The sequence below is a fragment of the Haplochromis burtoni genome, unplaced genomic scaffold (assembly GCF_018398535.1).
Source record: "Haplochromis burtoni strain Fernald_Lab_line unplaced genomic scaffold, NCSU_Asbu1 Contig_1217, whole genome shotgun sequence".
NCBI lineage: Eukaryota > Metazoa > Chordata > Actinopteri > Cichliformes > Cichlidae > Haplochromis > Haplochromis burtoni.
The window spans coordinates 49,217-60,746 of record NW_024583578.1 but is presented as its reverse complement, the minus strand read 5'-3'; the positions used below and the strand labels follow the sequence as shown (position 1 = coordinate 60,746).

The following is an 11,530-nucleotide window of genomic DNA, read 5'->3' as shown; positions in this document are numbered from 1 at the left end:
ATGCATTCAAATTAAATTCTAACTACAAACTATATCACGCCTTCACAACAAATAATAATGCACACAAGTTGTCTCAGTGATAACAAACAATATTACTCACAGATGATGACGTTTATCAGCTTGTGAAGGCATGGATGGCAACAGATTAACGGAGGTGAAACTGCCTCTGGCTCGATCTTACAGAGTAAAAAAAAATACACAAAAACAACCACTAGAGGGCAAACTGCTGCAGAACAGAAAATACCTAATGCCAGCATACTCCCCACCTGACATCCCTAGGATGTCAAACTGCACATCACTTGACAGAGTTTCTCTGCAACAGGAGTATAACTCCAGACACTGGCCTTAAGTAAAGTTTTGGAACACTGTCTCTGAAAACTTTCACCTCGACCTTCCTGACCTTCCCATCGTCACTTGGAAAAGTCCTTGTGATCAGTCCTGTGGGCCAGTCATGTCTCTTCAGTGAATTATCTTTCATTAGAACAACGTCTCCGTCCATGAGATTAGGTCTCTCCGTTCTCCATTTCTTTCGACCTTGTAGACTACTGAGGTACTCCCTTTTCCACCTCTCCCAGAATGTGTTGGCCAAGCTTTGAACCTGATGCCACTGACGTCTGAAGATATTACTATCATCAAAGTTACCAGGAGGAACAGGGAGTACAGCAATCTTCTGAGTTAGCAGCATAGCAGGAGTGAGGATGAGAGGTTCGTCTGGATCTGTGGACACTGAAGTAAGTGGTCTGGAATTGACAATTGCAGTTACCTCTGCCATAAATGTTGTCAGGACCTCATGTGTGAGCTGAAAAGACCCAAGCTTGAGGATCATTGCGTCAAGGATCCGACGTGTGACACCGATCATCCTCTCCCAGCTTCCCCCCATGTGTGAAGAGTGGGGAGGGTTAAACAGCCATACACAGCCCTGATCAGACAGGTAGTTGGACACTTCCTTGTTGTTACAGCCTTTGGAACTGATCCCAAGCTCTCGACAGGCTCCAACAAAATTAGTACCACAGTCTGACCTTAGCTGTTTGACAGGCCCTCTAACTGCAAAGAAGCGTCTTAGAGCGTTAATGAAACTGGATGAATCCATTGATTCGATGACCTCGATGTGTATGGCACGCACGCTCATACATGTGAAGATGATTGCCCAACGCTTACTGTTGGCTAGCCCTCCATGTGTCCTCCTTGAGGTGACACACCATGGTCCGAACACATCCAATCCAACAAAGGTGAACGGAGGATCTGTACTTAAGCGATCAGCAGGCAGGTCTGCCATTATCTGCTCCTCCTCTCTCCCACACAATCTTCGACATGTCACACAGTTGTAGACCAAACTGCTGACAGACCGTCTTCCTCCAACAATCCAGAAACCAGCACTCCTCAAAGCGCCTTCCGTCAAGTGTCATCCTTGATGGCAGACTTGCTCATGGCAGTGTCTGATAAGCAAGGAGGTAACATGATGTTTACCAGGCATGATAACTGGCTGACCCTCTTCTGCTGTGAGCTGTGATTTTTTCAGTCATCCTCCGACGCGGAGAAGACCTTCAGAATCAATGAAAGGACAAAGCTTGCTGAGAGAGCACTGTTTAGGGACCTGACCTCCCTTTTGTAAGCAGTGTATTTCTTCTGAATAGACCTGCCTTTGGACAGCAAGCAAAATTCTGATCCTTGCATGATGCAGCTGGTCTGGACTGAAAAGCAGCTTGCAGTTGTGCCAACCATGGCAAGGACCTTCTTTTGCTGCCCTTGTAAAGGAGTAAGCAATGTGGCAGAGCCTGGCAATAGCTCTGGTGAGTGACCTCCAACTTGAAAATCGCTCAAAGCGTTTACTGCCCAGCTGAAATGACAAATTTGTGGCACAAGTCACTACTTCTGGACGTAGTTCCACATCTGTTGCGGGTTCAACTAGGCTGAAAGCTTCCTGTTTTAAGTGACAATGTTGCTTGTCTACAAGAAAGGCTGGTCCAGACAACCAGGAGGAAGCTGCAAGCTGGTTAGCTGGAATCGCTCTAGTTGCATGGTCAGCTGGGTTGACATCAGAAGGAACATAGTTCCATTGGCTTTTGTTGGTTGAACGTCTGATCCTTTGTATCCTGTTATGAACATAGACGTAGAACCGTCTAGAGTCATTAAATATATACCCAAGTACTACTTTACTGTCTGAGAAAAGCTTGATGTCGTTTACCTGAATGTCCACCTCTGCAGACATAACCTCTGCCAGTTCCACTGCAAGAACGGCTGCACAGAGCTCAAGCCTTGGGATGGTGATGTCAGGCTTAGGTGCCAACTTTGTTTTCCCAAACAGGAATCCAACTTCGCTATGTCCTGCAGCATCTGTGACTCTCAGATAAGCAACAGCAGCAATAGCTTTGGTAGATGCATCACAAAAGATACAGATCTCCTTGCTCTGAGCTGTGGAGAGGGACCATTGTGTAGGCCCTTGGGATCTTCAACTCTCTTAGGTCTTGAAGAGATGTGCACCACCTCTGCCACTGTTCAAGCTTTTCTCGGGGCAGTGGTGCATCCCAGTCACAAGTCTCAGTGGTGAGTTCTCTCAAAATGAGGCGGCCCTGAACACTGAAGGGAGCAGCGAACCCCAACGGGTCAAATAAGCTGTTGATAGTAGACAACACACCCCGACGAGTAAAGGGTTTTTCAGCGCAGTCCACACGGAAAGTTAGAGTATCTGTAGCAAGATCCCAACCAAGACCCAGGCTGCGCTGCATGGGAGGGGAGTCCTGACCCACGTCCAGGTCTTGCAGGTTGCTAGCTAGATCTTCAGCTGGAAATGCCCTCATGACCTCAACACTGTTAGACACAATCTTGTGTAGTCTGAGGTTGGATTGCGCTAGCATGTCTTGTGCACCTTTCAGCACTTTGATGGCATCTTCTGCACTGAGGAAAGATTTCAGGCCATCATCAACATAGAAATGTCTGTGCACAAAGCTCCACACTTCGGGTCCATAGTCCTCTTCACCCTCCATAGCCGTCCTCTTCAGGCCATAAATGGCCACAGCTGGCGAGGGACAGTTACCAAACACATGAACTCTCATGCGGTACTCCAGCACTTTGTCATCAAGTTGGTGGTTACGAAACCACAAGAATCGGAGGTGGTCCCGATGATCCTCCCTCACTAGGAAACTGTGGAACATCTGTTGAATGTCTGTCATCACAGCAACTGGGTCCATTCTGAAACGCATGAGAACCCCAATTAGGGTGTTGTTGAGGTCCGGGCCTTGTAAGAGCACATCATTCAATGAGATGCCTTTGAACTGTGCGCTTGAATCAAAGACGATCCTTATTTTTCCCGGTTTCTGGGGGTGATAGACACCAAAGGAAGGTAAATACCAATACTCTTTGTCAGGCTCTGGTGGAGGAGCTGGCTCAGCGTGTCCATTTTTGAAAATATCCTCCATGAACTCTATGAAATTATGTTTCATCTCCGGTTTCCTATTCAAGGTACGGCGAAGTGACATCAGTCGGCTGAGGGCTTGCTCTCGATTATTTGGTAAACATGGTCTTGGACTACGAAATGGCAGGGGAGCCACCCAGCTGTTGGAATCATCTTTCTTGAACTCCTTGTTCATGATCTGGAGGAAGATTTCATCTTCGATGGAGGGTGCCAGCTTATCATCCTCTTTTGAATGGCTGAAGACCAGCTCACCTAAGCTTGGCTGACTGGAAGTCAGTGTGTCAGGGGATATTAGCTGTTCCTCTATGAACTTTTCTTTGCAGATGATCCTGTTCTCACAAGGCTTGAAGTAGCTTGGTCGTCCATTCTCAAGGACACTGGTCTTGAATGTGTTGACAGTCGGCCGGTGAGCCCCACCGAGACAGACGTCACCGACTATTACCCAACCCAGGTCCACTTGTTGGGCATAAGGTTCGTTGTGACAGCCGTTACGCTGACTGCGCACTTTGTGAACTTGGATGATGTCCCTCCCAAGTAACAAAAGTATCTCAGCTGACGCATCAAGAGGAGGGATCCTGTCAGCAATACACTTGAGATGCTTGTGGCTTTGGGCAGCTTCTGGAGTAGGGATTTCGTCCCTATTATTGGGAATCAGGTTGCACTCAATAAGACTCGGGAATGATAAGTGTAACTGTCCATCAGCTGACTCCACCATAAATCCAGAGGCCCTTCTTACAGCAGTCTCGGTGATTCCTGAGCATGTTTTGAGGGTATAGGGGGAAGCCTCACCCGGGATGTCAAACATGTCAAAGAATGCTGATCTGGCTAGCGCCACATTGCTTTGGTCATCCAGCATCACGTATGTCCTCACCTTTTGGTCTGGGCGACCCTTGGGATACACACTGACCAGACAGATTTTGGAACATGATTTACCTTTAAGACCCTCACCACACACGGCTGTGCATGAAGAGGCTGCTATGTCAGTGACACACTCGGTAGGCTCCCCACCATGCTCTGCAGAAGGTGGTCTGGAACTTGGAGCCCAAGGTGCCGGTCCAGGATGGAGTGCTGCAATGTGCCGGTCGCTGTCACACTCAGAGCAGTGGGTGTCAGCTTTACACTCTTTAGCTTGGTGAGTTGCTGAAGCACAACATTTAAAACATATGGAGTGCTCCACCAGGAAGCGTCTTCGCTCTGCAAGTGGTCTTTCTCGAAAGCCTCTGCATTTCCTGAGGGAGTGAGGTTTCTTGTGGAGAGGACACTCTCTGTCTAGATCAACGGTGAGTCCTTTGGAGGACTGAGAGGTGGGGGGGGGTTTCCTACCTCAGTTTTACTTACGGATAAAGGAGGTTTGGATTTCCATTGTTTGGAGAAGGATCCGTCACCTTTGAACACAGCTGAAGGACCTGGAGGACGGGGCTGTGGCCCCCCCACACCCTCTAGCAGATTATTACATGAAGGAACCTTTTAAAAAAAAACAAAAAAAAACAAGCGCGTCCATGCTCACAGGTGTACACACGGGTGATCACACCCACAAACTACACCCTTTTTGGCTCCTACCTCAAAGCACACTGTGTTCTGTTGATCTTATGTGCTGCACAATAATGTTTAACATTTAGTATTTACTGTCATATTCACATATATCATTGTGATGTTGTTTATTCTATTACTCTTGTTCTCTTCTGCTTGCTTTCTTTTTTCTTTCTCAGCAGGTGATCCAGGTGATTGATATATGCATTTTTTTTCCTCTGCCCGTTTTGTTGGTTTTTGTCTTTTGCCCTTCTCCCCCGTCCCTCTTCTCAGCTGTTTCTCTTTCCCTCTTTCTTTCTCCCCTTCTTTCCCCCAGTCAAGTCTGTCCCGTATTCAGTAAGTGAAAATAAAATAAACAATAAAAGGTGAATCAAATGGACCATTACGGCAAGGCTGGGATGGTCAGTTTGGTAAAGTAAAATCCGTTGGGTATCTTTCTTTGCCTTTAGACAACAATTCTGATGGCAAAAGAGCCAAACGGGACAGGCCAAAAAAAAACAAAAATGAACTGAAGTTAGCAAAAGCAAAGCTAGGATCATTTCTCATCTCTGCATGGTTATACACGAAGTCCACAAAAAATGAGAAAGGGGGATATGGAACTTGGTGCTCCCTCTTAAAGCGAGACCCCTGAGTTATCCACTGTTCTTGGACATTGTGGGGCAGTTTCTCCGCTATAGGGTTTATTCCCCTTGCAGTGTCTAGGAAGCTGAGCCCTGGCAAATATCCCTCTTGCTTAGCAGCTTCGATCTCTAGGAGCAGGTCTCCGAGTTCTTGAAGCTTCTGGTGATCTCTATTTGAAAGCTTTGGGAAGTGGTTCAATCTATTGAAGAGAGAAGCTTCAATGGCCTCTGGAGAACCATAACACTTGTCCAGCCTTCGCCAAAGCATGTTCAAACCCATGAATGGATTGTTGACATAAACTGCCCTTATCCTCTTGGCGTGGTGTAGCGACTCCCCACCAAGCCACTTAATGAGCAGGTCCAGTTCTTCACTAGGTTTGAGGCTAAGTCCCTCCACAGCGTTAACAAAGCTAGATTTCCATGACAGATAACTAGCAGGCTGGTTATCAAACACTTTTCCAGCTGTGACAAGGTCTCGACGCGCCAGATATATATCGCCAACACGGACGATGATGCAGTTCTACACTGCAATCATCGAGTCCATCCTCACCTCCTCCATCACCGTGTGGTACGCTGGAGCCACTATCAGGGACAAACAGAGACTGCAGCGTGTTGTGCGCTCTGCTGAGAAGGTGATTGGCTGCAGACTCCCATCTCTGCAGGACCTGTACACCTCCAGGACATTGCGGCGTGCAGCTCGGATCTCAGCTGACCCTTCTCACCCTGGACACAGTCTGTTTGACCTGCTCCCCTCAGGCAGGAGGCTCCGGTCCATTCGCACCAGAACCTCTCGCCATAAGAACAGTTTCTTCCCCTCTGCTGTTGGACTCATGAACAATAACCATATGACTGTTCCCACCACTAACACATGACCCTACGCTGTGTCACTGCATCATTCCATGTTTGGCACTGATCACCACCTGCACTCATGTATATATCTTTCTACGTAGCACTTTTAATTCTTATTCTCATGTATATATCTCATGTATATCTCATGCACATATCTTTCTACGTAGCACTTTTAATTCTTATCCCTACTTTTATTTTTCCATGTCTATTTAAGTGCTATTTATGACACTATGTTTGCACTGAAGCACCGCAGCAATTTCCTAATGTTGTAAACCTGCTCAACATTTGGCAATAAACCCCTTTCTGATTCTGATTCTGATATACAGCTAACTCAGATACACCTTGAGCCTCCAGTGGTGAGCGGGGTGGAAGTTGGTTTGTTGAGTCTGTGCAGCGATGTGTGTGCATGGAGGGGACATCTCTATCTGTGTTAAAAGACAGAGGGTCAGGGCGATTCTTTCTCTGGTTGCCAGGGTGCAGGCCTTCAGCCGAGCAAGGAGAAGGATACGGCTGATATCTGGGAGGTGTCTGTGTTGTGGTACAGAAGCAGCAGCGTGTGTTTCTTTCGCATTTTGAGCTAAAGCATAACTCTGCCCTGAAGAGAAATGTGCTTGGATGAACTCACCAGTTCGCTGTAATGACTGCTTCGTTGCTTGAGCATGACTGGCTTTACTCCCAAGGTCACAGTTGTCTAAATCCGCAGTCAGCCTCAAACACTTGAGCCTCTGCTGAGGCAGCCTCAGCTTCACACTCTTCTTTTAGTGCATTCAATGTAGCCTCTATGCGTGCTTTCTCCACTTGCATGTCTATTTGACGTTTTGCATAGGCTGCTCGTGTGCGTGCAGCTTCCGCCTTTGCACGAGCTTTAGCAGCAGCAGCACTAGCTGAAGATTTATTTGAACTTTGCTTGGAAAATGCAGCTGAGGCAGCACACTCTGACCTAACCTCCAGGCTCTGAATATCGGCGTCAATAGGGTTTGAGCTGGACATAGTTTAATACAGGCAGGTGAATGGGTCTTCAAATCCCGTAAAAAGATACAGAAGAAGCGAACATAGCCTCTTTGATGTTTTTCTTCTACTTAGTGGTTACTGGTGGCGAAGAAATAGGCTGCATAAGCACAAAAACACAAATTGTGCAAAAGTAATTGGCGGAAATGTTAAAGCTGGGAGTGTTCTGTCCTCACTAAGCGTTGTCCTCGTGAACGTAGACTCAGCTATACAGACAGCTAAACACTCTCCTAATCAAAATCCAGGGAACAGGCCAATGTGTTGAGTTGGATGATTTAATAAGGAAAAAGTGTGAAACTGTTGACAAAACCAGAAATAAACCAATAAAAATGTTGCCTCAATATACAGTATAACAAACACATATTCAAAAATAGGAGCACAATATTTATCTGCTTAGTGAGTGCCCAAATAAAACATCAAATGAAATCACACTCATGATCAAAACGTTAAAGAAACCACATGACATATGAGCTAGCTTAACCTCACTAGCTTAGGTTATACATGCATTCAAATTAAATTCTAACTACAAACTATATCACGCCTTCACAACAAATAATAATGCACACAAGTTGTCTCAGTGATAACAAACAATATTACTCACAGATGATGACGTTTATCAGCTTGTGAAGGCATGGATGGCAACAGATTAACGGAGGTGAAACTGCCTCTGGCTCGATCTTACAGAGTAAAAAAAAATACACAAAAACAACCACTAGAGGGCAAACTGCTGCAGAACAGAAAATACCTAATGCCAGCATAGGGAGTAATAGAAGAGTCGCACAGCACTTGGTGTAGCCCCACAGTTCTTGTAGTAGAAGAAAGACAGGTCTCAGTGGTTATGTGTGGACTATCGCAGGGTGAATGAAGTGTCACAGTTTGATGCCTACCCCATACCCTGGGTTGACAAAGCTCCTGAACCGGGTAGGCACCCGGTCCAGGAGCTTTACACAACACTGGATTTAACCAAGGGCTACTGACAGATTACCTTGTCTGCAGAGTCTAAGGAAAAAAATGGCCTTCTGTTCAACTTGTTCGGAGCCCCAGCCACTTTCCAGTGTCTCGTGCATCAGGTGCTGTGGCCGCAAGCTGCATATGCTGCCACCTACCTGGATGATGTCATCATCAATAGAGACACCTGGGCGGAGCATGTGCAGTGGGTGGTCATGGTCCTGGAGTACCTGAGGCGAGCGGGGCTCACAGCCAACCCGAAGAAGTGTGCGGTTGGATGGACGGGGTACAGTATCTGGGGTACCACTTGGGGGGCAGGCAGATGTGTCCACAGATGGACAAAACAGCAGCCATTGCATCCTGCTCTCGTCCCAAGACTAAAAGAGAGTGTGCGCTGGAAAGTGCAAATTGCGAAGTGCAAAGAGCAGACTGTGTGATTGCGCCAAAATAAAAGAAGGCGAAATGCAGCCCACTTGTTTATAATGGTCCTTTTGGGTTACAACAGTTTAGACACAGAGAGAAAAAGGAAATTAGCAGAGCTGGCATTTTGGCATTGGGGTGATCATTTATGATCATTTATCGAGTGCAAGCTAAAACAAGAGAGAGTGAGAGAGAGACAAAAGGCAGGATAGCAAGAGAGACTCAGGAACCTCGACAATTTTAAAGCATTAACTAAATTTACTCAATTTTAATAGTCACCTGGACACAAAAACCGGATGAAATCTGATTACAATCAGCTTAAAAATGAAATTGTTATAAAATACTGTATTTTGTGAGTCCCACGTCACCTCCTGAAAATGTTTCTGTTCTTAGCAAGGTAAGCATCTCACAGAGGTCTTGATGCATGCTTAATCATCCAGGTAAGGAAATCCCAAAAAGTTGATTCTGTTCATCTGGACTTTCAGTGAGAGAAACATTTCGTCACTGAAGACTCTCTTACTTGGATAAGAACGCTACGTCCAGATGAACAGAATCAACTTTTTCGGACACCTCACACAAGCGGCATGTGCACTCACAGACTCTTCTCGTGACTGAATGAAACTGCATTTCATGGCTGCTTGCACGGTCACCCTGTGTCTGTGTGAGCCTCCTTCTGAAACTCCTGCTTCCTCACTAAGACTTTTGTGATTTTAAATTTGCAATACATACAAGTGCTTTATGAATGTGTAAAAAGATAATATGCAGCTGGTACCATAGAGCTCTTTGAGTGGTCAGTAAAACAAGAAAAGTTCTATATAAACGTATACTTGTGCATGTCTGAATAGGCTGTAATTACATCAGAGACAATACATTTGAAAAAAAACAAAGATAACAAAGAGTTCAAGTTCACACAAATACATCACGTGTATTTCAGGTAAAATATTCATCAGTACAGACAAAAGAAATGCTGAGTGAGAAGTTAAAGTTTGCAGATTGCTGCTGTCACTTCCATCATGCCTCTGTTAATTTGTGGCTCATTTGTAATCTCACCTCCTTTGTTAATAATTAAAGAAAGGGTAAGAGAGCCGGAATTTTTTGTAAGTAATGAATCTGATTCTGATGTCTGCATACTCCACGAGATGAGGCACTCACACCTGGAGTCTGTACCCCTGCTAGTTGGGACAGATCGCCTGCACTGCAGTAAACAGCTAATGCAGATATACTATAGTGTCCCAGTAGCACATGCGCACACGCGCACACAAAAAACAGAGTAAGCACATGGAAACAGAAGCACAGATTTAATCAAGCATATATCTGCATGCATCTTTTAAGATACATTTTGCCTCCACCCATGAAACATAATCATACACTCAACTCATTTGTCCAAGAAATAAAAGATGCAAATTGTCTGAAATTACGAGTGGGTTCAGCTGCAATTAGATTTTGGAGGCCACAGTGGATTTTGCCCAGCCCCATAACATTCAGTGTTACTTCAGCTCACTGAACTGAGTTTGTCTAATCATGCTGTGATGTAGAAATCAGATGCATCCATCCTAAAATAAAATACTTCCTAAATAATGTCTGAAATGTCTTACTTTTCTGCATTTATAACATGACAAAAAAAATTATTATTTTTTACTGTGCAAGTGTGCTATGTGGTCAAATCCTGCCTCAGTTTTAGTATGCATACTTTGATTGCAATTTTTTTTCCATATTTTGATCACAATTTTTTTTTCTCATTTCTGTTCAGATCCGGAGTGACTGTGAAGATAAAGTGGCTCAGTGAGAGGAAGTGTGAGAGAGCAAAAGGGTGAGAGAGGGAGGTGCAGGAGGAAAGACCTTGATGGGAAGCAGAGGGCATCCAGGAAAACATCAATGAAACTCAACTGATGAGGACTAAAGCTGAGCGAGAGCGAAAAAACCTTGACTTTGACGAACAGTTGGGCAAAGATATAGACGACTTCAAAAGGAGACAGCAAGAGACGAAGCGGGATGAGAGAGTGATGGAGTGAGTCTGAGAGGTGGGGTGGGCAGAAAGAGTGATAAAGACTTATGACAGGGTGAGAGCATAAATAGGCGGAAGTAAAGAGAGATTGACAGAGATGGATAGGTGACATAAAGAGACAGAGATGTTCATTTGGATGGCACATCTGTCAGTGCCGCGGGCACTCGTTGTCATTACTGACCATAGCCCAGTGTAGGCTCACAGTACCTGAGGCACTGAGTGTGCCCCCCTTCATTCTTGTGTTATAATCTGCATGTGTGTGTGTGTTGTAGCCATTTCATTGCACTGGCAGCTCTTAATCTGTATATGTCCATGTCTGACAAATGAACCAGTATTTTATTCTTAAAACGAAGGCCAATGATCTATCTTTTCACTCCTATAACATTCTCACTCACTATTAACTTTATTTTCTTTTGAAAACAAGATCAAACTTGATGCAACATAATTTCCCCATCTATCCATCTTCCTTGTCAAACACCTGCCTCCTACATTACCCACAATGCAGCCTTATTACAAACAGTTTACTTAGATATAAGTGTGCTATGCAAATAGTGGCTAATGTAGCCTTGAGCCTCTAACCTAGCTACACAGGTCTCCACAGACACATACACAGATACACACCAGTGAATTTCTTATTGTTTACATACTTGTATTCTTTGGACCAAACAGTGATTCAAGTACCTATTTTTGAGGTAATTTACCTTTTTTGATTTTTATTTGAGTTTTGTTACTTATTTC

At 45.0% G+C, this 11,530-nt stretch overlaps 2 protein-coding genes across 2 annotated transcripts; both read right to left on the bottom strand.

The window, feature by feature from the left end:
* Window positions 1–295: 295 nt before the first annotated feature.
* On the bottom strand, window positions 296–1,290 carry LOC121813167. Its single transcript, XM_042216727.1, has one exon. It carries the CDS (start codon window positions 1,274–1,276, stop codon window positions 296–298), a length of 981 nt encoding a protein of 326 aa, XP_042072661.1. The 5' UTR covers window positions 1,277–1,290.
* Window positions 1,291–2,378: 1,088 nt separating this feature from the next.
* LOC121813166 lies at window positions 2,379–4,808 on the bottom strand. The gene is made up of 2 exons (XM_042216726.1): window positions 3,124–4,808; window positions 2,379–3,045 (listed from the first exon to the last, which is right to left on the bottom strand). Exons 1-2 carry the CDS (start codon window positions 4,266–4,268, stop codon window positions 2,382–2,384), a joined length of 1,809 nt encoding a protein of 602 aa, XP_042072660.1. The 5' UTR covers window positions 4,269–4,808; the 3' UTR covers window positions 2,379–2,381.
* Between the last annotated feature and the right edge of the window lie 6,722 nt (window positions 4,809–11,530).

Coding starts and splice junctions, on each gene's coding strand:
- LOC121813167 (XM_042216727.1), bottom strand. CDS start 1,276: ATGGCAGACCTGCCTGCTGATCGCTTAAGTACAGATCCTCCGTTCACC.
- LOC121813166 (XM_042216726.1), bottom strand. CDS start 4,268: ATGCTGGATGACCAAAGCAATGTGGCGCTAGCCAGATCAGCATTCTTT. Junction 3,046..3,123: donor AGTTTCCTAGTGAGGGAGGA/TCATCGGGACCA, acceptor CCGCATGAGAGT/TCATGTGTTTGGTAACTGTC.